At 54.7% G+C, this 27,316-nt stretch overlaps 1 protein-coding gene across 1 annotated transcript in view; it reads left to right on the top strand.

Moving 5' to 3' along the window:
- Positions 1 to 11,913: 11,913 nt before the first annotated feature.
- TSPOAP1 (TSPO associated protein 1) overlaps positions 11,914 to 27,316 on the top strand; it is a gene marked incomplete at both ends in the record, with an annotated part of 65,412 nt that continues 50,009 nt past the window's right edge. The window contains 2 exons of the mRNA XM_080630239.1: positions 11,914 to 12,207; positions 25,622 to 25,729. Of these exons, the coding sequence (XP_080486365.1) occupies positions 11,914 to 12,207; positions 25,622 to 25,729 (402 nt within the window). The remainder of the gene's footprint in view (positions 12,208 to 25,621; positions 25,730 to 27,316) is intronic.

Below are 27,316 nucleotides of genomic sequence, written 5' to 3'. Positions count from 1 at the left end.
CTCAGGAGTCTGTTCTTGAGGACACCCATTGTGCTGCAGAGCAGAGGGAACTGTGCCCATCCGTGCGCCTCTGTCCCCTGTTCTTAGAGGGAATATGGTGGCTTATGTTGGGAATGCACTCATTAGTCTTCAGTGTTAACAGTGACATGACTGCAGCTCTGTTGGGGTCTGGCAGAATGATGGCCAGGAGGCACTGCCGGCTCTCTGTGGAGCAAGTGGCTAGCAGAATCACATTCCCACTAGCCAGTGAAGGGGACTCAGGGAGGCTTCAGGTGAGACCACCCCCTCCCTTCTTCTCCTCAGGCCCACGAGGAGCTGGATAGATGGGAGCTGCACAGGCATGGCTGGGCAGCAGGCAGCTGCCTGCCTGGCACAGAGCTGGGACCATCTCCTTTCAGCACGGCACAGGGCTGAAGGCAGCCGGCCTGGCCGCCACTTCCCCTGCGTGCAGCGAGCTCTGCAACCGCAGGCGAGGAGGGGAAGTTGCTGCAAGGGGCGATAAGAAATATCAGGGCTTTCGCAGTGCCTGGGCTGTGCAGCCTGACAAGGGCCCTTCCCCCTGCCCCTTGTGCCGGGGCCGGTGCTGCTGCTGCCCCCCAAGCCCCCAGCTCCCGCTCCTCTGTGCCCATCGATACTAGGAGAGTTACTGGAAAAGCAACAGCCCACGTCCCGCTGGGCAGTGGGGAGCCTGGGCCCTGTGAGGCAGCAGCAGTGATGCATCCACGGTGCTCAATACAGAACAAAACCTGGGTGGCACACCCGGGTGCCGGGACGCTGTGGGTGTCCAACCTGCACCTGCAAGACCGGAGAGAAGAGCAGGGGAGGGTAGAGCCCGGGGAGCAGAGCCATGGTGGGAGATGGTTTGTTTTAAAGAGTGCTGGTGGGTTGAGGAGCGGCACCCTTGGGAACAGCAGCAACCAGCACGCCGGGGATCCATCAGCAAGTCCTCAGGTGATGCCAAGCAGGTGGCCAGGGTGTGAAGAGAGGTCTCAGGAGCGTTCTAGGGACCAGAAGCCCTCACAAGGTCCTCAGGGGAGGAAACACAGCCAGTGCAGCCTCCCTGAGCGTCAAAACACCTCTGTGCCCCCATCACAGGGAGCTCGTTTGGCCAGGCCAAGGGCTGAGGGTAGCTATTCCTGCAGCCTCGTTTGCCAGTTGGTAAAATTAACCAATGGCCAGGGGATGTGGGAAGTTCATTATCAGTTGGAGACTTAGAGACCTGAAGAACCAGATCTGTTGATTTCCTCTTCTCCGAGAGGTGGTGCAGGCAGTGAGTGGCTGCTGCTGGCAGAAGGAAACCAACTCGGGACACCCAGAATGTCATGTCCCCTTGCTTGTGCTCGGCCAGGGAAAGAGGAAGCATTGCCTCCCCCCACTTCCCTGCCTGGAAGGCGCCAGTGGCCATCCCACACAGCTCCTCAGCTCCTCTCTGGGTGGGCAGTGCTCTGCTGAGAGCCCTGTTTTGGGAGGGCACAGCTCCTTCCCTGCAGCATCCCCAGCGCTGGCCACGTGCTTCACCCTGCCCATGACATCCATCTCTCTGGAGCAGTGTCTCCCAGCTGCCTCCATTAAGAAACACATCATCTTGCTTTGCAACGTGGATAGCATCAAATGGGCCTTTTCTCACCTCCACCCCCTGCCCCCAGCTCTCTGTGTATAGCAGGGGCCAGCTTGTTGAAGCAAGTCACGCTACAAGAAATGTAGCGTTGACTCCAGAGCACTTGGAAAGTCCCCAGCAGCACCTCTGGGACCAAAGCTTCCTCTGGCTGCCCCCAGAAAGGCTTCTTGTCTCTGCTGTAAGAGCATGGTTGCCTGTACCTCTGCATCTCTGACACCCAGTGGTAGCACCCACCACCACAGGGGACCTGCCCACTGCACTGGACTTGGGCTGCTGTCTCAGGGGAATCTCTGGTTTGGGAACAACCTGCTCACACATCCAGACTGATGTTCACGATTGCAGGTGTCCTCAGGAGGGATAATTCAGGGAGCTCAGAAGGCATTTGAGTCAGCTCCACGTGGGACCAGCCACACATGTGGTGGCCTCTGCTGCTGGTGAGGAGCTGCTTGCCACAAGCAGAAGCAGAGGGATGCTCTCCCCGGTCAGAGCTGCACCAGCAAAGGACCCTGTGGAGACATCACCTGCTTAGATTTCCCTGCTGAACTTCTCACTGGCTTGGGGAGCACGATGTCCCCAGGCTGGTGACCATAAGCGATGCAGACGTGCATAGGGCCAGCAAAGGATGGGAGACAAGGCAGACTGCTGGGGCCAGCTGGGCAGGTGGACAGGCTCACTCCAGCCACTTACGGGTTGGGGCTGTTTTCTCCCAGTGAAACTTTTTGAGCAGTTCAATCTCGGTTTGAAAAGAATTTCCCAACCAGCTGCCTTTCCACCAAAGCCCCCTCTACCAGCGCATGTGCTGCTCAAGGCAAATCACTTCTGTCTGTGCTGCTGCTCAGTTATTTTTGACATTGCTGGTCCGCTGCCTTCTGCAAACCTCACCATAGGTTTATATTTTTTTTACATTTCCGTCCAGCTTATCAATGTAGAGCGTGAATCATTCTGGCCTAAAAAAAGAGCCATTTGCAAAGCCGCATGGGAGCCATTGCACAGGCAGATGCAGTCCCATTTAAAGTCACTTTTTGGGCTTTAGCTCGTAGATTTTAGACTAGTTTCATGGGCAGCTTCACCTGGCACTGTGGCAGGGCATGCTTCCAGCATGCAGCGCAGTGCTGGCTATGCAAACCCCCTGCTCTATGACACACAGGAGCTCCAGCCCCGGTGCCATCGGGCAGAGCTGGCTACTGCAACCCAGGCATGCAAACCCTGCAAACCTGGCCTTCGCTTTGCTTCCCGGGGCCTCACGTCCCTGTCAGCCGTTAGAGCTGCCCGTGGCTGGGGGAAGTCTAGTGTTGCAGAGCATGGAGCGGGTAAGAGGCTCCAGAATGCCTCTTGGGCAATGTGTTTCTGAAAGACCATGTTTAGGGCTCACAGTCCATTGGCACCCGTGTCCCCATCTTCTTTGCCCCTATACTGGGCAGCACCCGAAATCCTGCAGACCCCTCCATAAGTTCTCTCCGTGGTCAGGAACGTCTCACTCCTGTGCAGGTCCCACCACCAGGATGGGGCAAGGGGCGATGGTGGAGCCCCGCGGCTGTCCCAGCCCCCACGCAGCTGGGAGGGGGTGGATTTGGTTCCTGTCGCCCTGTGCAAACAGCCCTTTTTGCTCGGTCTTTGTGTTTTGCACAAACATGTTTGTCGCCCTCAGCAGCGAGGCCCAGGAGAGCGCAACCGGCTGCTCTGCAACGGCTTCCTGTGCTCGGCGGTGGCCACCCCTCGCCCCTCGCTGGGCTGGCTGCGGTCGGGCTGTGGGGTGGTGCTGGGTGGGACCATGCACCGTTATCTCCTCGGCAGCGACGGCTCTTCCTGTGGTCGGGGCCACGTGGGCAGGATGGGGTTAAAAGCAGCCTCACAACGCACAGGGGCCCATTGCTCCCTGGCCACCACCATCACCCCATGCAGCACCTCACCACACCAGCACCTGGCATGTGCCACCAGCACCCAGCGTGGGCCACCGGCATCTGGCATACACCACCAGCACCCAGCATGCACCACCGGCACCCGGCGTGGGCCACCAGCACCCAGCATGGGCTACCCGTGCCCTGATCCGGTAATGGGGGGACCCATCCAAGGTGCCCACATGGGTCTCAAGAAGCAGCATGGGGTGTACTGGGGTGCAGTGGCCATGGCCCCATCCCACTGTGAGGGGGGGGCAGTGAGTGCCGGGGGCCGATGATGGGAAAGGGGGTGCCCCCGTCCCAGGAGGAGGGTGCCAGGGGGAGGAGGCACCACGCTGGCGGGTGGGTGGAGGCAGGAAGCACCCGAAGCAGAAGTGGCACCCAGGGGGTTTTCAGTGGCAGCAGGAACGAGAGTGGGCGACATGGAGGCTGGCGGGGCAGGCAAGGTGAGGCTGGTGGGGCAAGGGTCCATGTGGCTTCAGGTGCGGGGACCCCCAATTGACCCCCATCACATGGCCTGAAAGGCAATGGGAGCATTGAAAGTGTCTCCACGTGGCTGGCAGATGGGGCGAGGTGGAGTCCCATGGGGAGCCCCCAGCCACAGAGCTCCTGTGGCTTCAGGGGCAGGGGGATGGAGCGAAGTGTTCTTGGGAAAAGGAGGCAGGGATGACACCTCATCCCCTACGGGGGCATTTCAAGGGTGATGGCGATGGGGTTTTCCGTAGGATGCGCACCATGGAGACAAGGCAAAAGAGTCCTCTGTGACCAGGGTGTCAGTTAGGTTAGGTCCCCTCATGGGGACATGGCAAGGGGAGTCTTTGTGATGCAGGTGGGATTAGAGGGACAGTGATGGAGTTTGAGATGGGATCTTGCTTTTGGGATCCAGATGACGGGGTCCTCTGAGACCAGAGTGGGGTTTGAAAGGCAACAATGGAGTTTAGGGTGGGATTCTGGCATGGGGGCAAGGTAAGGAAGGGGGTCCTCTATGAAAGGGTATGGGGTGGAGGTCTCACCATGGGGGCAAAGCAAACACGCTCTCCGTACTCTGGATGAGGTCTGAAAGGGTCCCCACCAGCAGGGACAAGGCAGTTGGGTTCTCTGTGATCAGAATGGGGTCTGAGGTGGAATCACCTGCTTTGGGGACAAGTCAAAGTGGTCTCCTATGACCCGAATGGAGTATTAGATGGATTCCTCTCTTTGGAGGTAAGTGCAAACTTACTCCTATGACTAGAATGGGGTCTGAGTTGGGGTCCTTCCTTTTGGGACAAGTCAAAGCTGTCCACTTTGACCAGGATGGGGTATTAGGTGGCTTCTCTGCTTTGGAGACAAGGTGAGGAAGTCCCTTGTGCCCAGGATAGGGCTTGAGGTGGGACAATGAGGTATAAGGTACAGTCTTGCCCATGGGGACAAGGTGAGGATGTCCCCTGTGCCCGGGATGGGGTTGTAGGGGAAACAAGGGAGCACAAGGAAGTATCTCCGCCGTGGGGATGAGGATGGTACCCATGCCTGGCATAGCTCCCCAAGGCAGGAGGTGATGCTGCAGGGGCTCCCTGTCCCCTGTGATTTGCATCCCTGGCCATGCTGACCCTGAGGGGGCCTGCTGTGGGACACAGGGGATGTGGGACTTGGCCCTGCGTGGGCAGAAGTGAGCACATCGCTGGAGGAGAGCGACTGCCGGACACGGACTGAGAGACAGTGCAGTCACCCATAAAGTAGAAAGCACTACTAAACAGCACTGCAGGGTGTAGTGTTTCCTACTTTATGGATGAGTGTACTGTGGGCTACGGAGAAGAGAGCAATGCCGCGACCCACGAGCCCATCGCAGGTTATCCAAGAGAGGAGGATGGGCTGTGCCACGTGGAAAGAGAGGCCCCATGGCCTGGTGCCCCACGTGCATGTCGGAGGGGCCTGTCGGGTTGGAGCAAGCACCGTGCTGGGAGGCCAGGTAGGCAGCAAAGCCTCCAATTCCCAGTTTCCCACCACCCCCATCATCATTTTCTACATGGCAAAGCCCTGAGGAGAGCTTGGTGGTGATGGCCATGTGCAGTGGGGGGAGGGATGGGAGGTGGACAGGGGCTCCTGAGTAGCTTTGTGCTGCCAAATGACTGCTGGGTACAGCAGGGTGGGTGGCTGCTGAATAAAACTCTTTTGGTGTCGACTTGTGGACCTTTTTACTCTGCTCCTGGGAAATCAAACACAGGGAAGACACGTGCAGTGCCTGGGGCCGTGGGCCGTGGGGCTGTCCGGCAGCAGCACACTGCTGCAGACCACGCTCAGAGCCCTGGGAAACCCTTGGTGAGACCATGGGTGGGGGTGGAAATAGCTGAAGAGAAGCCGGCAAATCTCAGCCCATCGACAGGGGTCTTTCACCTTCAGCCCCCCCAGGGCGTGCTGGCAAAGCTGCTGTGTCCTGTGGCAGCCCCAGCCATGGTCTGAACATGGAGTGAAGAGTTCCTCCCACGGCCCTTGTCTGCCCCCAGCCCCACACCCCTGGCTCATCCTTCCTGGGGAGGTTGTGCCTAAAACCAGCCCAGCTTCCAGGGACACAGGAGGAGGGTCCCCGTCCCCAGACATCAGCTCCCAAACACCCCTGGACACGGTCACTCCCCATCTCCTCCTCTGGGAGAGGGCATCTAAAATTAGAAGGAAAAAATATTAAAAGCACACTTCCCCCCCTCCCCCCCCCCCCCCGCTGTTTTAAGCCCAAAGCTTAATGGAAAGTTTCCCCATTTTGTAGAGCTCCGTGTGCTGGTCTTGCCCTTGAGTGGCTTCATTGAGTTCGTGGTATTTTTCTTTCACTTTGACCCCTCCTGAAGCTGGCAGAAAGGACTGGGGTGTGTTTTGCTTCTCTTTGCTGTCCCAGCTTTCCCCCATTCGCTGGCAGTGGGACTGTTCAAAGGGGATGAGGAGAGAAAAGACCATTAAATCAAAACTGTCGTCATGGTCACAAGGAGGCAAACTTCTACACAGTAAAAATGAAAATAGCTCCCCCCCCCCCCCCCCCAGCCCCAGCAGCCCATGGGACAGCCCTGAGCAGCTCCTGCTTTGCTGCCAAGGAAAAGCAAGCCCAAGGTTTTCACATGTAGAAGTTTTGAAAGTTCACTTCCTAATAATCAATATTGAAGTGTTGGGAAGGATAAACCCTGCCTGCTTTTGATCAAGGACTGTATTTGTGGCTACAAATGTTACAGCCACTCGATGCTCACTGCCAGGAGAGAAGTTTGCTGCTGAGAGCAGAAACACGATTGAAACATGTTTCTTGCTGAGAGCAGAACAGCAACTGCTACCTTCTTCCTTTTCTTTAGCAGAAAACAAACAAGCCACAACCCCGTTTTTCGGCACCCTCCCTCTGGACTGAATGCATTTTGTTAGGTTCCCACAAGGAAACGTGTCCTCTGCCTACTGGGGTGAGCTCCTGGTCTCTGAAGGACCTCGGCTCGCTTGTCCTTGCCCCTGTTTGATGTGGCAGAGGTGAGCGGGCTGTGCTGTCCTGGGTCACTGCTGCTTTGCACGCCCAGAAATGCCCTGAGCAGGGCAGCGGTTGGGGCTGGGATCCTTCTGAGTGTTGAGGAAGATGTGGGTGCCTGTTGCAGTGCTGTCAGGGCTATTGGCACCCCGTCAGGTTCTGCCGGCATGGGGGGTGTGAACCAGACTCTCCTGCCCCAGCCCCAGAGCATGCAATGGTGTTTTCATGCCGTGCTGTGCTGAGCCACCGTGGCTGAGGCTGCACCATCACCCTGGCAGGGCCAGCTCATCACATCCACTTTTCTGCCAGGTTATTTTTAACCAGGGCTCCGTCCCTGCACTGCTCCACAGCACGATCCCACCAGCGGCCACTGCTGCTGGGGGTGGCAGGACCAGGGGGAAGAGGAGTGTGGGCACGTGGCCTTGAGCCACACCAGGACGTGTCAGATCAAGCCGCTGGCCATGAGGTGGGTGCATGGAGGTGGGGAGCAGGCACCCACTTGTGTTGCTGGAGGTTTCTGTGGTCACCAGCATGGGCTCACTCATGCACAGTGGCCGGAGGGGTGTCTGGCTGGGGCCACCCCCAGGGATCTGCTGGAAAGGAAGTGGAAATGTGTTGGCACCCACCAGTCACTCCAATCTGGCAGTGCCCATGCGGGCTGATAGGAGACATCTCCCAAACACCCATGAGCAGGACCCCCAGGGCTGGCATGGCCCTGGGGTGCTGGTCCTCACCACTCCTGCCCCAGCTGAGACCACAGTGGAGGTCTCACGAGCCCCCCCCAGTCCCTGGCAATGCCACCCCCACAGCCAGGGGGGAGCTCAGCAGGACCCAGCAGGCACTAATTGCTCTTAATTGCCCTGAGCAGCCTCACCGGGTGCTCACCTTTTGGACCTGCTGCCTGAGGCCAGAGGCATTATTTCAGCTCAGGCCTGGGCCTTCTGTCCTTGGCTGGGCTTTGATGTAGGTAAACCTCTGTTTGGTCTTGTCTCCTAAGTGGCCCCTGAATTGATATTGTAAGCTTGTCTCCAGCCACATCTGGATAGACCCTGGATCCACATTGCACATACCTGGTCTCTGGCCTCCCACTCCGAAAGGATCCCATATATATGCTGTAGCCTTGTCTGTAATCCTGGCTCTATCTTCTCTTGCTTCTGGCTTTGGTCCCTGGTCCTGATTCATCCTATGTTTTCTGGGGCTATGTTGTGATTTAAGCCCAGCTGGCAACCAAAGTACCAGGACCTAAGTGCAGCTGCTTGTTAATTCCCCCTACTCTCCAGTGGGGTGGGGAGGAGAGCTAGAGAAAAGATAAAACCCATGGGTTGAGATAAGAACAATTTAATGATGGAAACCAAAGTAAAACACAATAGTAATAGAAAATAAAGAGAGAGAGAGAGAGAGAAAGGGATAATAAAACCCTGCCCCCTGAGAAGAAACAAGTGATGCACAATGCAATCACTCACCACTGATGGCCAGCCCAACCTGAGCAGCGACAGGTCCCTCCCAGGTAACTCCCTCAGGTTCATAGACCAAGGATGATGTGCTTTGGGATGGAATACCCCTTTGGCTAGTTTGGGTCAGGTGTCTTTTCTCTGCTTCCTAATGGCTTCCTATGCCCCTCAGCACTGGCAGAGCATGACAAAAAGTCTTTGATCAGGGTAAGTGCTACTGAGCAACAACTAAACCATGGGTGTGTTATCAGCACTGTTCTCAGACTGAAACCCAAACACAGCACTGCACCAGCTGCTGGGAAGACAATTAACTCTATTCCAGATGGAACCAGGCCAGGCTGCCAAGGGACCCTGTTATCAGTGTCCTGCTTAAAACCCATGGGATGGCTCTGTGGTTTGTGAGGATCCTGTGTATGCTAGGGTCACACTTAGCTTCTCATTTGTTGCCCAATGTACAGCAGCCCAATCATTGCTGCTCCCCAGCTGAAGAGGGCAGGAGGATCTGGGGACCATGCACTGCACCCCTGTCCCTGCACCATCATACACAGGCCTGGCTTCTTGGAGGCCTTTGGAGAGCAGCGGGTGCTGCCGGAGGGCTCTGCTGCTATTCCTTTTCATACTCCCAGACTTGAGCTGTTGATCTTGAGCTCTCTGAAATCACCAATTTTTCACTGATTGCTTTATATCATTACGTCTTTTCCCTGAGCCTGTGGGAGGGAAAAGTCCTGGGAGAGCCTCAAGGGTCTTTCTAGGAAGTGTTTTGGCCCATCTCCTCTACAAGGAACACAGCCTCACAGCAGATCCTTGGGTGACTTGGACGACTACGGGTGCCTGCAGCACCCATTCCTGTAATTCTCATGAAGACTTCGTTGACTTGAAACTCAGGGAGCTCCTGATTCACTGAGTCTTTGTTTATAGCCCACATGAATTTCTCTTTTCTCCTTTCTAAGGATGCTGTGGAGCCTTGACTTACGCAGCTGGCTAAATAGCTGTAGGATGGTCAAGGAATTAAGCATCTCCAGTTTCCCAAGCTCAGGGCCCCAGGGGACATCCTCTCCCCAGGGCTGATGGACATTCCTTACCTAACTGGGGCCTTCAGTGATGGGAGATCCAAAACTGAGCCTGGCTTGGCCCAGGTGGTTCCTCTTTCTCCAGGGCAGCAGGTCCTGGGAATGCCATGGAACCACATAGGTCTGGCACTGGTGAGCAGGAGAAGCAGAAAGCTCCCTGGGGGCTGTGGTGGCAGCATGTCCTAGATGAGATGAGCAGAGACAGTGAGCAGCACGTGGTAGTGGAAGTGCCAAAGCAGACGTGTTGGAGCAGGGTTTCCAAGGAGGCGGCGCTGTGAGAGGCGAGCAAGCTGCTTGCAACCATGCGATTTTATCAGCAGTGCATTTCCCTTCCTACTGCTGGCTCTCGCCTCCTGCTAATTAAACCCGCTTGTTCTGTCTTATCAGTGAGTGAGCAGCGACCGGGCCTGATTCCACACTGTGCAGCACCCGGAGATCCTGCCTGGTGTCTCCTGGGGGGGATGGCAGGACAGTCATGGGCAGGGACTGGTGGGAATCCAGCAGCGGGAGGTGGTGGGACTTATCCTGAGCTGGCTCTGGAGGGGAAGACGAAGCTGGTGTTTTGAAGGTACACAGGTACCACAAAACACAGGTAGGTGGGATCAGTTTTCTGGAATATTCCCTCCGGTTTGTTGGCTGCATTCACTGCTCATCACCAGCTTGGGGTTTACCCCCAGCTCTTTAAAAATGGATGGCTCGGGGAGCTAGGATTTGGGTGGGGTGGCAGGCTCCTGCATGCTGTGAGATGGGAAACAGACCCAGTGATACCCCGCACAGCACAGGATTCCATCTAAGTGGGTCACCTACACGCTTTGCAGCAGCAGTGAGAAATAACTGTCTCAGTGGTGATTTGCCTGTGCTGTCTCTGACACACAGCACATAGCCAGTGGCATCCATTTCAAGAGCTGACACATCTGCACAGTACACATCTGCACAGTACACATCTGGATATGCTGATGATGCCCTCGGAGGTGCTCACAAAGTGGTGTCTGACAGGGGCATGGAAGGCCCCCTGTACAGCACCCCCGTCGAGCAGGAGACCCAGAGCAGGCTCTCCTGGTGCAGGAGCCATGAACACAAAGGGAGCAACACGCCGTGGAATGACAAATGCTGTCCCCCAGCGGTGGGGAGGCACTGGCAGTGGGGCTGGAGGTTGCTGCCACATCTAGGACGTGGTGGAGGCAGAAAATGCCCCACTGCCAGCAGTGGTGTGAGGTGTGTGCCCCTTGTGGTTTTCGGATCATCAAACCTTGCTTGGGTTAAGGTTTGAACAGAGCTGGGGAGCAGGAGCAGGTGGATGTCCCCTAGGGTGGCCTGGTGGCTTTTGCTCGAGCATTGCTGAACACTGTGGCCTGATAAATGAGGCGATCTTCATCAAAGACACGGTGAGGCAGGGAGAGAGCGCACATGACTGCCTGCTCTGTGCACCACTTGGAGGTGGCAGTGCCCTCTTTTCCTACAGCCTTATACTGTCAGCTCCTGTCTCTCAGGATCATATCAACTCCTTGCTCCCACCACCCTCTGCCTCTTGTCCACCACAGCCACTGAAGGCCGAGCCCTGCCTGTGGGCTTAGCAGCGTGTTGTTTCTAGCAAGCTGTGCTGTGGGAGGCTGAGTTTTGGGTCCCTCGGAGGAGAAGTGTGAGAGCTGAGCATCCCTGGGGCAGAGACGAACAGCCCTGGGGCAGAGCCGAGCACACCCAGGCAGAACCGAGCATCCCCCGGGGCAGAGGCGAGCATCCCCTGGGGCAAAGCCGAACATCCTCAGGCACAGCCGAGCACCCGTGGGGCCGGTCCTGTCCCGAGGCTTCCGCTGCCCTGGGGTGTGGGGCACCGAGGACCCCGGGGTGCTCCCCACCTCTCCCCCGCTGCAGCCAGCGGGCAGCGAGCCCCGTTCCCTCACCGTTGCCATGGAAACCGGCGGAGCTGCCGCTATTGGCGGCCGGGGGCGCGATGATGTCTCCCCCCCTCCGCCCGGTACCGGGCCCAGTTTAATATTGATGAGTCGTCGGCGTCTGCGCCGGGGGCTGCCCGAGGCTACGGTGAGGGGCTGGCAGCTCCCCCGGCCCCTCCGCTACGTCATCCCGGTCCGGGCGGGCGGCGGGCATGGGGCCGGGGGCGGCGGGGGGCTGAGGGCAGCGGGCAGCAGCCTTTGTACGGTGTACGGGGCGGGGGGATGCGATCCGAGCCCGTGGATCCAGCGGGGATGGAGCCTCCCCCGGCGCGGGGATGCTGCTGCTGCTGCTGCTGCCGACGCCGCCGCTGCCGCCGCCTCCGTCCTCGCCGGGAGGGAGTGCGGCCCGGGCTGCTCCCGCCGCCGCTGCTTTGATGCCTTCGCGTTTTCCGTGCCGGCTCCCGCAGCCACTGGGAGCTCCCGCCGCGACCGAGTGAGCCCAGAGCCCTGTCCCCGCCATGCAGGACCCGGAGCGCGGGGAGCCCAGCGCTGACCCGGCCCCGGGCGATGCCGTCCCCGCCGGCCCGGACCCGGGCACGCCTGAAAGCGTGAGGGGCGACAGCGACAGGGCGAGCTGCCGGCTGTCCCCGGAGCCGGAGGGGTCCGCAGGCCCCCGGCCCCAGGAGGAGTCCCCGGAGACCCTCCGCGGCTCCCCGCCGGACCCGCAGCGCGTTCGTTCCCCGCCGGAGCAAGTTAGGCCGCTGCGGGCGATGGACGGGCTCGGAAGCGACCGAACAGACAGACACCCTCAGGTAAGGCGGCTGCCGGGGGGCTGCTGGCAGGCGGGGTGCTGGTGGGCGCGTTTGGGGGCGAGAGGCGTCGAGGCATCGGGGGGATGTAACCTCGGTACGAGACGGGCATGGGAATGGCTGGGGCTGAGCCACCCACAGCACCTTCCCCGTTGGGAGCTGCCAGAGCTGCTGCCACGCGAGGGAAGGAGCTGCCTCCTCTGCTGCCCTTCCGCTGGGGTCTCCAGCTGCCTCCACCCGGCTGGAGCTGGAGCTGGTCTGGGTCTCGCCGGAGCTCTGACAAGGCAGAGCCTACCTGCTATACACACAGCCCCTGCACCAGCACCGAGCCCTCCCTGCCGCGTCTCCTCGCTTCGGCAGCATCAATGGCTCTGCAAGGCAGTGGCAAGGACATGATTCACTGCCACCCCCATACAGAACATCCCATACTCGCTTAGGAGGGCTTGGGGCATCTCCACTGCGGGGGGGGGACCTGTCCATGCAGACAGCACCGGGGTACCTCCAGGCAATGCAATGCCCGGCCTCTGCACCACCTCTCTGAAAACAGCCCAAAAGGCTCTCTCAGAGTTTCACCTCCTTGACTCAGGCCACTAAAGTTCATCAGTTCGCCCTGCTTAGGACAGCTTCCCCTCCTTTCCCATGGGTAAAATATCAGCCATCTTCCTGGGATCCCCTGGAGCAGCTCCTTTTAAAGGACAGTTCTCAGCCTGTTCTTATTGAGCACAGGAGAGAAGAGCTGAGCAGAGCTGATCCGGGTTTCAGAGGAAGTTTCTGAGCCAAGCCTGTGGTGTGCTGCTGAGCCTGTCTGGAGGGCAAGCTGGACCTTCCCACAGGAGAAACAGCACTGCTGGAAACCCACTCAGTGAAAATGGTTTCACTCCAGCAGTTTCTTATAGGGCTTTTATGAGGGGCTGCTCATCGTGATGCTCAGGGAAAGGCTCCACAGAACCACACAGTCCTCAGTCTGCCCTTGACCACAGCCTCTGGCCATTCCAGAAACACCCCAGTCAAAAAATGGGGCAGCAGAATGGGAAGGATTTCTTGTCCCAACCCTCTTTTCTCTCCATCCTGAGAGTCAAATCAGTTGTGTCAAACATACTGTCTTCTTTCTGTTCCTGAGAGCCAGCTACAGGGGATGGGTAGGACTGCCTTGTTGGGGAAGCCTATGTGGGAAGGCTGGGAATGGCTGGGGACAGGTGGCTGGTTCAAAGGGGTGTCCGTGGGTGCTGCTGTGGGATGGGGGCCATGCAACAGCTCTATCTGATCTCACATGGGCGGTGGTGGAGGGCATGAGGATCCCACTTGGTTTCCATGTTGGTGGCTGCTGAGCACCTGCCATCCACTTTGCCTTGGTCCTTAGACTGCTTTGTGTGTTTCCCCATGATCCTGGGGGTCCTGGCTAATATTTCCCTTCCCACTCCTATGGGGTTTTGGCATCAGCATGGGAAGATCATCACAGTACCAGTCCACCAGGGTAGCACCAAGGTAGTACTTGATGGTACTGATGGTGTATCAAGAGCAGTGATGCTGTCAGAGCGATGGTGCTGTGGTACCTGGTGGTATTCTGATGTATTGTGGTAGTGATAGAGTAGTACCATGATATTACTGTGGTGGTGCTGGTGGTACCATGGCAGTGCCATCCTTAGGATTGATGCTGATCCCCAGAAACGGTAACTTGTCTTTTCCTGGAAAAAAAAAATAAAATTGCCAGCATCACCTCCTGAAATCAAGTGGCTTTAGTGATGTGAAAGGCCCAGGAGGGACCTCAGTGCTGCTGGCCCCAGCAGGACAAGTGTTGCTGAGCTGTGGAAGCCACATCCTCAAACCCACTTCCTGGGAAGCAAGGTGCTGTATCACAGCTGGGGACAAGGGGATGTTGGCACAGCTTCCCTCCAAAAACACAGCTCTTCCTGGCCAGCCTGGAACAAGCAGGCACCGGGTGTCCCGCTGCTGGAGCTGGGATTCCTTTAGGACGTTGTCCTTGGGATGTCAGAGGTACATTATGCAAACAGGACAGCTGTCTCCAGGGAGTAATCTCCTAGTGCAGGGAAGAGCCTCCTGAGGGCTCATCGCTGACAGAGTTGATTAAAGATGTTGATTTTATGATGAAGCTCTTGCTGCGTGTCCCAGCCTACGCCACTATTGCTCTGCCATTCCCTCAGGGCCAGTCCATAGGCAGAAACCCAGACTATCCATAGGTCAGGTTAATCTCTGCTTTCTTGCTCAGGTCCCTCCTGAGTGCACAGGGTTGAGAGCTGTTGTTCCTCTCCCATTTGGAACTGGCAAGGAGAACTCTGGAGTTTGAGAGATGGGGTGGGGGGAGCCTCCCATTCTGCCCCTGTTCTGAGCAGAGCTGGCTCCAGAGCTGGAGCAGTTTGCCCAGGGCCTGACCAGGCAGGTTTGGAATACCTCTAAGGGCTGGGATCCCTCCACTCTTTAACCCTGTCCTGAGGCTGCAGTGCTCTTGTGGAGAGGGATGTTTGCCTTAGTTTTGGTGGGAATTTCTCTTGCTGCAACTTGTGTCCCTGTCTTCCCATCCATTTGTTGTATGCCCCTACACCCTGCAATGCACTGCAGAGCTCCTCTGCAGAGTCATGTGTCTCACCATGCTACCACTGAATAATGCTACCTGGGAGCTTGCTGTCATAAATGTATTCTTGGTCCTGGGCTCTTGAAATTACTCTGGTCTTGCTTTCCAAAATCTCTGTGTGGACACAGCAGGTAAGAAATTACTTCCCTGCTGAGAATCTCCAGGCACTGCGGTCATAGGATTACAGTCAGAATGAGTATCAGAGAAGAAGGAAAATGTCTGTGTAGAAAGAATGGGGTTAAAGCGGCACAGATACAGTGTGGCTGGAAGCTGGAAAGTTCCTGTAATACTGTCAGACAGATTTTAGAGCACCTCCCACAAGAGCTCAGTTGTCTGCATCTCTTATGGAATGCTGCTCCAGTGGGATTTGCTTTGGCCCTGGAAACTCAGGATGGTTTGGGAGCAGGTTGCTGAAGTGAAAGGTCTCTTCTGGCACTCTAAATTGGAGGAGGGAGAGGAGCAAGGTCATTCACTTTCTGCATATTCCCTGCATCCTTCCCTTCCAGGATTACTCCTTCCCCCAGGCTCCCAGCTGCACTTCTAGGAAGGACAAGTGCAGCAACTGACCACATCCCTGTTCTGGTGCTCCATGAACCACATAAGCAAAGAGCACTGCTGGGTGCTAAGAGCTGGCTATCGTGACTACTTCTCAATCTCAAGAGGTTGATTTGGATCTGAATTTCTTAAAGCCAAGCCTCAGCTTCCCTTGAGGTCATATGGAGCTCAGAATATTCAGTAAATCCATAAAACCCAACTAAAAATGCTTAAACCAGTGCTTAGACCAGCCAGTAGGAACTTAAATATCCACAAAAGAACCTGTTGCTCCCAGTGGGGCTTAATAACACAAAATAAAGATACAGTAATGTTGTGGTTTAAGCTCAGCCACACAGCTCTCTCTGTCACTCCCCCCATTCCTCCCCCCCCCCCCCGCTCCCGGAGGGATGGGGAGGAGAATCGAAAGAATGTAACTCCCACGGGTTGAGATAAAAACACTCCAGTAACTCAGGTATAACACAAATCACTACTGCTACCACCAATAATGATAAGGGAAATAACAAGGGAAGAGAATACAACCGCTCACCACTCGCCAACCGATACCCAGCCCGACCGAGCAGTGATCTAACCCTTCCAGGTAGCTGCCCCCAGTTTATATACTGAGCATGACGTGCTGTGGTATGGAATACCTCTTTGCCTAGTTTGGGTCAGGTGTCCTGTCTCAGCTTCCTCCCGACTTCCCCTCCTCCCTGGCAGAGCATGAGACTCACAGAGTCCTTGGTCAGAGTAAACACGACTTAGTAACAAATAAAAACATTGGTGTTATCAGCGCTGTTCCCAGGCTGAAAGTCAAAACACAGCACTGCACCAGCTACTGAGAAGGAGAAAAATCACTGATACTGCTGAACCCAGGACAAGTAAGAATTATAAATTGCTGGTAAAGATCCCCCATGTCAAGTGTTCAGGCCAAGCTGCACTTAGCAATAAGCTCAGTGCCTTTTGCAGGAACTCGTGGTCTTTCCAAAGCTCCAAATTGTCCATTGGCAAAGATGAAAAACTGTTCATTTAATGTCTGAGGTAGAGCTGTGCCCTTGACTAGAAAGGGTAGGTCAGCAGGCTAAAAGATAAGAGTAGGGCAAGAAGGTCTTCCTGGGCAATGAAGCCAGTTCTTGCTGTTACAGACACCATGTCCTGCAATCCCAATTAGGAAAAGATCTTCCTTCATCTTGCTCAAAATCTGAGTAAATTATTTTTTCTTGTCTTGGCAATGCTCAGCCTTATGCAAATGACTTAGTGCTGTTTTCTGCAAGCACTGTGACTGCACAGCCAAGCACAGAGAGCTCCTGCCATGGAGAGCCAGCGGGACTTTGTCTGTAGGAATGAATGGAAGAAAAGGCAAAGTGAGACTGTCTGAAGGGAAAGGTAATTCTCATTTTAACTGTCTTTCTGAGAAAGCTCGTACTCTCTGTACAAAGACAGGCCCAAATGGCTTGGCCAGGTCGCTTGGTGGGACATGGAGGATGAGCCGTTGCCTCCTCACTCTGTCCTTGGCTCCTCTGGACTGGTGATGACTAACTGTTATTGAGACAGGGTTGTCACACCGCGTTGGTGTTGGCCATTGTGGCACTGTGACCTTTCGCCTCAGCATCTTTCTCACTTCACACTGTAATTTTTTGGTGAGGGGTCTTGCCAATACCTTTGCTTCCTTGTTTTGGGTGGCCTGTCACTGTAGCCTTCCTTCCTGCTGGAATAACATGAGGAGAAATGTCATGTGCAATGCTGGCAGCCTTGTTGCCCTCCTCCTGCTGTGGGTGCAGGCTTTCTGCATCCCAGCCATCTGCTTAAGCAGTTTTAGGAAAGTACCTTTCTGGGCATCAATTTCTAACTCTTCCACTGCTCTTGCCACTCGCATGGAAAACAGCCTGGAGAAAAGAAGGCCCTGGGAAACCTTAGAGCAGCTTCCAGTGCTTAGAGGGGCTGACGAGAAACCTGGAGAGGGGCTTTGGACAAGGGCCTGTAGGGACAGGCCAAGGGGAATGGCTTTAACCTGCCAGAGGGGAGACTGAGCTGAGCTCTTAGGCAGAAGCTCTTCCCTGTGAGGGTGCTGAGGCGCTGGCACAGGGTGCCCAGAGAAGCTGTGGCTGCCCCATCCCTGGCAGTGCTCAAGGCCAGGTTGGTTGGGGCTTGGAGCAAGCGGCTCTAGTGGAAGGGGTCCCTGCCCATGGCAGGGGTTGGAGCTGGATGAGCTTTAAGGTCCCTTCCAATCCAAACCATTCCATGGTTCTCTGATTTCCATACTGACAGCTGAACAGCACTTCTGGCCCTCGTGAGAGGTTCAAGAGCATGGTTTTTCCTCTCGACCTCTTAGCTAATTGTTAAAGCCATTGGAGATTTGGAGCTTCTCAGTCCAGGATAAAATCTGTAATTGCCCCAAATGAGTTCTTTCTTCACTGAGAGGGGCAAGGGATGCTGCTCCTGGCATGCCTGAGCCTGGGCATCTAGAACACTTTTTAAGCCAATGTGACCAAGCAGAAAGGATGCTCTTGGCCCCTGGGAAACTGCAAGTGATTTCGGAAACTAGAAGAGGTGGGTGAGAACAGAGCAGATATCTGGGCAAAAACTGAGCTGTGCATACAAAATCTGTCACTCCAGCTCCTTGACGTATCTTCCAAGGCAGAGGAGTACATCTACCTCTTCAAAGCTGCACATGGGAGGTAATCCAGTCTCTCCACTCGGTAAAAGCAAATTTATGAGACTACAAATATTGTTGCTGGGGCTCTGGGGAGGGAAGGAGACCCGGTATTAACTTCCCAAGCCATGATCCTACTAGAGGGCCCTGGCACCTCTGTATGGGCAGCGGATTTACTGAACCACAGCTCAGTGGCTTTCCAGGGTGAAGCCCTGACACAGCTCAGGGACAGCCGCCTGGTTCCCAAGTGCATTCATCAGTAGCATAGTCTCAGGCCTTTCTAGGGAGTGTTTCTTTGGATTAGAGTTTCTGTTACAAGAAAGATGAGATATCAGAGAACAATCTCCCCAGTTCCAGCCATCAAAATACCAGACCTGGGAAGAGCTGAATTTTATCATTTTTCCCCAGTTTGGGTTGTTGGTTTTCTTTTTTATGCAAGCTCATAAAATAGAATTATCTGTTGTGGCATCTGAAAAGAGTCCAGATGCTCCCCAAAGACCTTGGGGTTGACTGGGCCTGAGCCTGCAGTGCTGGGAGCTGCAGGCTGACCTTTGCTCAGAGCTAAACAACAAAAAGCCCTTAAAATGTCTATAGAAGGCAATACTCCTGTTTTAGCTGAAGTGATTGGCTGTGTGCGTGAGTACACAAGGAGCAGAGGTTGCGAAGTCTCTCTGGTTTTGCACTGAAGATATTAACACACTTACTTCCCACTTCTTCTACGTATTGGGTTTTTTTCTAGTGGAAATTCTGTTGCTTGAGCCCACTTTTCTGCAGGTTCAGTGACCTCCTCAGCAGCACCTAAAAAATTCTGCTACGGGAAAAAGGTAGGTTGGCTGTCCTGGCACCTGAATTTTACAGCCAAACTAGGTTTTCTGGTGTACAGCTTGGCTTTCACGCACTTCCATGCAACGAAACAGAGATGCTGTTTGTGTTCCCTGACCATGGTGGGGATGGAGCACAGTCCTGCTTTACTGGAGGGGGGCTAGGCCAAATCGTTCTGAAAGCTGGTAAGAGACAATGGAGAAGCTTGTACATCAGTGTTAAAGCGGTAGTTGGTAAGAATAGGCTTGTACGTGTTTCTTGTCCTATGAAATGCAGACATCTTTCTCACAGGGTTTTAGGTGGGAAAAGACCTGACAAGGCGCCCAAGGGTCACAGAACAACCCAGGGGCAGGAAGGTGATGCTGTTGTCATACTTGAGCAGCTTGCTTTGCATAACCCCATGCTGCAGGTTATCTGGTAACCAAGGATGGATTCTATCCCAGCAGCTGGCAGCATCCTGTCTGGCTGCACACATCCTGGGGTTGTAAAACCATTTGTGTTTAATGTGGAGTGAGGTTGGGTCACAGCTGGGGAAAGCCTGTGTGGGCCACATGCACCTTGTCATGCTTCTGTTTTAGGCAGGAAACAGGTAGCTGGAAGGAGTGTGGGTTACAGGTCTCTGCACCACACTGCAAAGCTGGGCTAGGAGCAAGCCAAGGACTGATGATACCAGCAGTTGTTCAGCTAGATGAGCACTTGCACCCCTAGCAGCACCCTGTGACAGTCCCCATCAGGTCCATCCCTGTGAGCACCCCTTGCTGTGGGTCTCTGTGCTGGGCTCTGCTCCCTGGGGAAGGAAAGGCTTTCTCCAAATCCCCTGTTCCTCTCCACTGACTGCCCTGTTCTTTATCTGATCATGAAAGACGAGGAAACGTGTGCAGTACATCAGGAGTGGTTCAGAACTGCTTCTCCAGCAGCTGTGTGGTATTTCAGCATCATTTTCTCTCTTCTGTTTGCAAAACCCCTAGATATGCTGTAAAGGTGAGAAATGATGCTGTGTTACATGCTGGACCCGGCTGCAGCCTTGCATTTCGGAGACCTGATGCTCTGCCTCTGTCTTGAGAATTTATTTTCCACTCGCATTCCTCCTTGTCTCAGTTTTGCAGGAACATTCATTCCTCTCTGGCTGGGAGGCTGGAGAAGCTGAGCTCATCGAAGAGTAGCTGAGCCAGGGCAATCAGGGCTACTGAGCTGATTTTTCTCCTGCTGAAGTAGCTGGGTTTGTTTTCCTGGGATTGATGATGGTGTTTCCATAAGGAGGTTTAAAGATAGAGAGGACCTGAATTTGTGAGACTCCAGTTTTAGCTGCAGATCTCATTTTAGATACACTGTGAGGAACACATGAAGAGCTGGCAGTGGTCAGAGAGCATGCAGGAGAGGAAGCTTGGGGAAAGTGGAAGAGAGAGCAAATACGTAGTGAATGTTCCTCTAATATTCTCTTAGTATCTTGCAACTTGTGGAGCCAGCATACCCCATGCTGGAGGCTGTATCTTTGAAGTTAATGGCCTCGGATGGATGTTTTCTTCCATGAATTTGTTTCATTGGGTGATAAAAATCAGATAAATGAGGAAATCACATAAATAAGGGCAAGTAGTAGACTGGAAGAGGGACAGGCAGTGGAAGAAAATGCTGACTCATGGAAATGGGAGTTTGCAACTTGCGGGGTGAGGAGCTGGTGGGGAAGTACCATGAAGTCAACGGAAGAACAGGGAAGTTTGTGCCTGCAGTCAGGAACCTGGTGCAAAAATAAGGAAGCAGAACTGTGGGACACAGCCAGCCTATTGAAGGAGTGGCAGAATAACCCTGATGGCATCCCAGGCATGCCTCTTACTTCTTCCATATCTTTAACAGAAATATCCCTTGTACCTCCACAGGGATGGTGCTTGCCGCGGTGCGAGGCACACTCGCTGGGCCAGCAGTGGCTGGATTTGCTCTTGCTCACTGACCGGACAGGAGGTGATGCTATTTTTGTCTTGCTTTTGACATGCAGTGAGGGCACTGCAGAAGAGCAGCCTACGGAAAATGACTTTGTTCTGTGAGGGAGCTGATTCCCTTGAAACCTGATGGAAGAGAAGAAAATGGATTGACAGTGACAGGATTCGTTTTCAGGTGGTGAGGATGGAGATGCTAAGGAAACTAATTATCAAAGTCAGCTGGAACGAGCAGCTAAAGGGCTTCGACATGGTGGAGGCTTGGTGACAATGATTTCAAATGAAGGAGAAGTGGGGGGTCTAATAGATCCAAGATAGCAGGAGAGCTGGTGTAGTTTCACCTAGGAAATAGGTCTGCGAGGTGTCTGCAAAGGGAGGAGGGTGGTTTTGAGACTGCTTTTGCTAAGCAAACACAGCAGCTGGACCCGTATCTACTGCAGACAGTGAACTCCCTGCATGGACGCGTTGACATCTTGTGCATCCTGTATATTTGTACATTTTGTATATTCTATACATCCTCAAACTGTGTATGTTTTAAAATCATGCGTGAGAACACCTGTTTCTGAGGCCACCAGAGACCTCCTGCTCATGGAGGTAAACCCCTCCTCCCCGCCTGGCTCTCCACAGGGATTTTGGAGCCAGGCTGGCTCAGGCTTTGGCGTGTTCCCCAGGGCTGGCGTGGGGGAAAGCCCTCTCTGCCAGCCCGCGCCAGGCCATGCTGCGAGGCACCGGCAGCCGCATTGCAGTGCAGCGCTGCAGGCAGTGGCTGTCCTTGCCAATGTTTGATTTACTGTCCCTCAAATGGCTTCCTGCAAGTTTTCCACAGGACCTGAAAGGCTGTGCTGGATGCTGGGTGCTCCAGGGGCATTTTGGCTGCGTGACCCATTTAGCAGCCTGGCTGGGCACCTCACCCTGCAAGAGCTGCCGCAGCTCTGGTGCTTTGTGAAATGTTGAGGTGAGAAAGCAGCAGCTTTCTTGCAGCTGCCACACTGAGGCTTTTCTTTGTTCGCTCCTTCTCAGTGCATCCTGAACAAGCTGTATTTTGGGCTCTACCTGCCAAAAGAGGCGACAGATGATGACAATTTCCCTTTAGGAGGCTTCTCAGCCATATGCCTGCTGCACAGGGGAGGCGGAGTTGGCTCCCCTCCCTCAGCACCTGCTGCTCTTCTGCCTTGCTCTGGTTTTAGATCATTTCCCACCATTGGCAGAGAACATGTCACTTGGGTTAATTTAGTGGCCAAGGATGCTTCTGCTGTGGAAGACATGACTGCCTGGAGACCTTTAGTGTCAGCTCAGCCTTAACTCCTGCTGTCTCCAGCTCAGTGAAAACCTCCCTGACTGAGGGATGCTGTTGGATTTCAGCTCCTGATGGCACTTCTGTGTGCCTCCATCTTTAGGGGAAGCCTCTTTGCCTCTTCTCCCTACTGGTTTCCTCCAGCTCCTTCCAAAAAGCACCACTTGTGGGGGCACCGAGCGTGGCCTGCAGCCAGGCTGCACCATACAGTGGGAACCTTAAGGAACAGCAGAGTGGTCAATAAATTAAAAGCTATTTCATTATAGGAAATGAATGTATAATGAGTGTGGGATGACGTCCAGACAGTCTGTCAGTTCCAGGCTCTACGTGGTCATGGAGGACAGTTCAGCCCATGCAGCTGGCGCCAGTGAGAAGGTTTGGCAAAGCTTCCCTGAGTGGCGAGGTCCCAGTGTGGAACAGACATCCTGGCTCAGCAGGGATCTCCTGCCTCCATGTCTTCTTGCTGCAGATGTCCCTTGTGCCTCGCCAGGCAAAGTCCCAAGGAGCTGTGGCCACAGTGGGATGTGCTGGCAGCAGAGAGGCTTGGCTGCATGCCTGATCCCAGCCTGGAGCACACAGCCACGCTCTCATGCTCCATGGCACCTCACCCGGGCATCCTGCAACCCCCAGGGGACTGGAAAGGACATCCCAGCCTTTGCCACATCATGAGCTCTAAGTCCTGGCACAAAACCTGGGCTGAACTGGGTGGGGGCGGTCTGCTGGTGTGGAGGTGAGAGCTTGTGAGTCTTTGCATCCTGCCTGATGATGATGTTGTTTTATAGCTACAGAAATGGAGTTTCAAACGCAGAAATTTGAATGTAGGTCCCCAAAAGATCCCCCTGCCATGCTGGAAGTGTCAATTGACCCCTGCAGAAACCCGGGGCTCAGGACGCCAGAGTCCTGCCTGCCTGATGTGGAGAGGCAGGAGCACATCAACTTGTCTGTAAAAGCTCTCAAGCTCCTACCCCAAGCACAGAAGTTATGAGCAAACGCTCGGCCTGTCTCAGCGCAAGGAACCACAGACAAGAAACTTGAGGCCTCCCAGCAGCAGCAAGGAGATGGAAATAATGCATCTTGACTTCATTCCAGGGGCTGCCTGCTTGGCTCTGGAGGTGGCAGTGAACCCACCTAGGGTTCTGCCACACACAGCACAGGAGATGCTGGAAGAACCTCCCCGCTCATATACCCACCCTGCTCTGTTCCCCCATCAGCACCCACAGCATCCCTTGCATAGGTGCCCAGCCTGAAGAAGCACTTGGCTGTTCCTGGAGCTGGCAAAGGGGAAATACTCTCTGGGACACTGCACTGTCCCTGCAGGGATGGGACCAATGCTGCAGGATGTGGTACTGGGTCCCTGAGCACTGCACTGGGGAGGGTGTATGGCTCCCAAGGGAGCATTTGGATGCCTGCAGGTTGTTGAGTTTGGGGAGCTCTTTGGTTCCTGTGTCTGCCTTAACCACCCTTTGGAACTGCCCTGAGTCACTGAAGAGCACCCAGGTGCCGGGGTGCTGCGGCAGTAACTGTGCCTGTGTACTTGAGGCAGGGAAAAAGAGAATAGAGGGAAAATAATGTTGATTTCCCACAAATGGAAAGCAGCATGACCTCTTTCCATGGGACTTTTCATTCCAGCTTTCTCAAACCCTGGGATTTCTGCAGGATGGACACCTACAAACCACTTGCCAAAGGCCTATCAGCTCATGGCACCTAATATCTCCTCCTGGTGTTTTAGAGGGCTGGTGGGACCTGGGACACCATGTGAGGCTGGTAGGCAGGGCTGGGTGTTATCTTCTGAGGGGTTTCTTCTGTTTTCAGCCTTCTTCAGTTGTGTTTTCCCTCCCAGCTTTGCCAAGTTTTTTCCATAAAGGTGCATTGGTCTCCTGCCCTATTTCCCCAATGGACATGATTTAGAAGCCAAAAGATAGTATTGTTCAAAAGTGTAGTGAGTTTCATCTAGTCTCAGACCTCCTAGAGCTTAGCAGCACCCAAGTGCTGTGAGCTGCCTTTCCAGCTTCCTGCTACTGAGAAACTTGGGCAGCATTTCTTCAGTAGCTGAGGGATGTTCCTCTCATAGCCTTGACTTGCATACTGCAGGAGCAGAGCTGTGCACTGGGAAGGTCATGGCTGTGTGGCTGCACCAGCAAAGACTTGTTGGGCACCGGGAACATCTGCCTGGGTCTCCTCGGGATGCGCAGCTTGCGCTGCCACATGGCAGCTGTGAAGCAATAGCTTGGCTACGAGCTTTGCTAAGGCACAAAAATACTTTCTGGGAGCCTGCTTCAGCAGTGAGCCTGTGGCGAGCTGCTCGGAGCAGGAAGCAGTAACCACAAGACTATATACAAGAGAGCTCTCAGCAGCACTGCTGCTGCTTTTGATGTGACAAAATTAAGATGGTGTTTTGCAAAATCCGGTGTGTTGCCTTCTTCCCAAGCAGAGAACACAGACACAGAGAGAGCAGAGCGTAGGGCCTGGCTCCTGGGCTAAACCTGGATTGTGGCATGGCAAAGCGGGCAAGGTGCTCTCATCACCTCCAAAAGCTGAGCAGTTCTGCAGGCTACTGGGTCCCTGAGCCATGGAGAGCAGCACATGAGTCTGGAGTGTCATGGCTTGTGCTCTGCCTGCCTGGCTCTTGCTGGTTCTGATAATGTTTAACTGGAGCTAGTTTAGATCATAGAATCAGAGCCTGGTTTAGGTTGGAAGGGATCCTAAAGCTCCTCCAGCTCCAACCCCTGCCACGGGCAGGGACCCCTTCCACTGGAGCAGCTTGCTCCAAGCCCCTGTGTCCAACCTGGCCTTGAACACTGCCAGGGATGGGGCAGCCACAGCTTCTCTGGGCACCCTGGGCCAGCGCCTCAGCACCCTCACAGGGAAGAGCTTCTGCCTAAGAGCTCATCTCAGTCTCCCCTCTGGCAGGTTAAGATCATTCCTCCTGTCCTGTCCCCTTGTCAAAAGGGGAAAAGGGGGTCTCCAGAGCTGGATCAGGACTGCAGGGGCCGTCTTCCCAGAGCACAGCAGAGGGGGAGAATCCCCTCCCTGCACTGCTGCTCACGCTCTGGAAGTGCAGCCCAGCACACATGGCCGGGGCATGGGGAGCTTCTTCCCAACCAGCCCCAAGTGCTTCTCCTCAGGGCTGCTCCATCCAGTCTCCCTCAGCCTGTGTTTGTGTTTGTTTGTGTTTGTTTGTGTTTGTTTGTGTTTGGGATTGGCCCCACCCAGGGGTAGGACCTTGCACTTGACCTTGTTGAACTTCATGAGGTTCACATGGTCCCACCTCTTCAGCCTGTTTATTAGGCACAAGTGGCTGAGGATGACCTGAGGGCTTGGGCTTTTTTCCCAGGTGCAAGCTGAAGGCATTTTTAAAGCTATGGAGATGTCACCCACAAGTGATTGTAGCCCAGCCCTAAAGGCCTTTAGTGCCCCAAAGTACTTACAGCCCCTTGTTCCCTCCTGAAATCAGCCTCCACGTCCCACCCCTTCACTGCATGCATGCCGACCCTGCCACCTTCCCCCCACAGCCTGGCCGGGCTTGCTGCTAAGGGTGGGTGTCCCTGTCCCCCTTGCCCGGGGCCTTGCCTTGCATCTCCCACGCTGTTTTGCAGAGTGGGGCTGACTACGGCTTCCTCGTGAGCCAGAACACGCAGCTGCTGAGCGCGCTGGAGGACCTGCGGCACCGCTGCTCCAGCCTGGCCGAGGAGAACAGCTTGCTGGTGAGCAAAGGATGCAGCCCCGGCGCTGGGCTGGCTGCCGGCACGGCATGCTCCATTGGGAGGGAGTCCTGGCTGGGGCGAGCTGCTGTGTTGCCAGCTCCAAGAGTTGCCGGCACAGGGGATGGGCTGGGCTGGGCCAGAAGGGAAAGGGGGTCTGGGTGCTTTGGCTCCCCTGGGAGCCTTCACGTTGTACCCGTCACTGGCTAGAGCAGGACCTCTTCCTTGTGGCACAGAGCAGAGCTACTCACCTGCTGTAAACTACCAGAGGCTTAAGACTACCAGAGCCTTTAAGACAGCCGCCTGTGAGAGCAGGCAGAGAGCAAGGCAGTGAGCTGACGGCACGGCAGGGGGAAGTGTCTGCTGTTTCCTCTTTATTTAGAAAAGCAGAAACACTGATTCACTCAGCCTCAGCTTTGGGTGACAGTGCAGCACTGCCCTCTGCTCCCACAGGAGCTCAGCACCCAGCTCCTGCCCTGCTGCACCCCAGCACCGGAAGCCAAGGCTGCCATGGTGTAAGGCCACCTGTTCTGCCCTGCTGCCCCCTCCCTGGTGGGCAGCTAGAACTCTCAGGATATACAAAAAGGGATGTTCCTGTCCTGTATCCTCCCTGCAGAGCATCAACCCCTTGTGCAGCCTCATGGTGTGGGGATGCAGCCACCCAGGATCCCTGAAAATTTGATTGCTCAACATTTCAGATTTATATCACCAAATTCAACATGTGTATTTTAGATAATTTTCTTGCACCAAAAGCACAAATCCAGTCTGACCTACCTGCTGGAGGTTACCCCATATCAGTTATCGGGATCTGAGAAAAGTAGTATCGTGTAAGCTCTCATCACAACTTGCTCTCAAAAATCAGCCTCAGTCTTTCAGCTGAAGGAAAGCAGTGAAAGCAGCAAGTGCCCATAAGTGGAGTAGTTTTCCTCCCTACTCACAGGAGTAGGGAGGAAAACCCTTGGAAGGCTCGGCTGACCTGACATTTTTGCTAATGTGAAAAGACATCACAACACATGTGCGCATGACCTTGAGCGAACCAGCCATCGGCAAGCGACAGCTTATTGAAAGAGACACATAACAAATAAAAGGGGATTAAGAGCAAGCAGAATCAATAAGAAGAAAAAGGAAATTTGCTTTGCAAACATCATGAAGTCCTAGGCTGCTTCCTCCCATTCCCCCACTCATGCTTTGGTGTCATGAGAGAAAGGATGATGGTCAAGCTTGCAGGGGTTGTGCAGCACAAATATTGAGTGCTGTAACCCCAGAGGATGATTTTGGAAGAGAAAGCCCAAAGGGTGGCTGGTCAGAATAGACAGATGCTGAGTCCCAGACAGCAAAGGCAGAGCCTACAAGCATGTTATGGCTGGAGAGGGATCAAGCGGGATGGGGTGGGGTGAGGGACATCTCACAGGGATCAAGAGGTCACAGTAACAAAAATACCAGGAAAAACATAAGTTTCAGTGACTGGAGAGGCAACAATAGGAGAGGTCAGTGTTTAATGGTTGGGATAGTTACAGGAGAACAGGCCAAGCCCTGGCTGGGAAAAGCCTGTGGGCACAGAGCAGGTCAGGCAGGGCCAAGGACCTTGAC

The sequence above is a fragment of the Psittacula echo genome (genome assembly GCF_963264785.1).
Source record: "Psittacula echo genome assembly, chromosome: 15".
Lineage (NCBI taxonomy): Eukaryota > Metazoa > Chordata > Aves > Psittaciformes > Psittacidae > Psittacula > Psittacula echo.
This window is presented reverse-complemented; position numbering and strand designations above follow the sequence as displayed.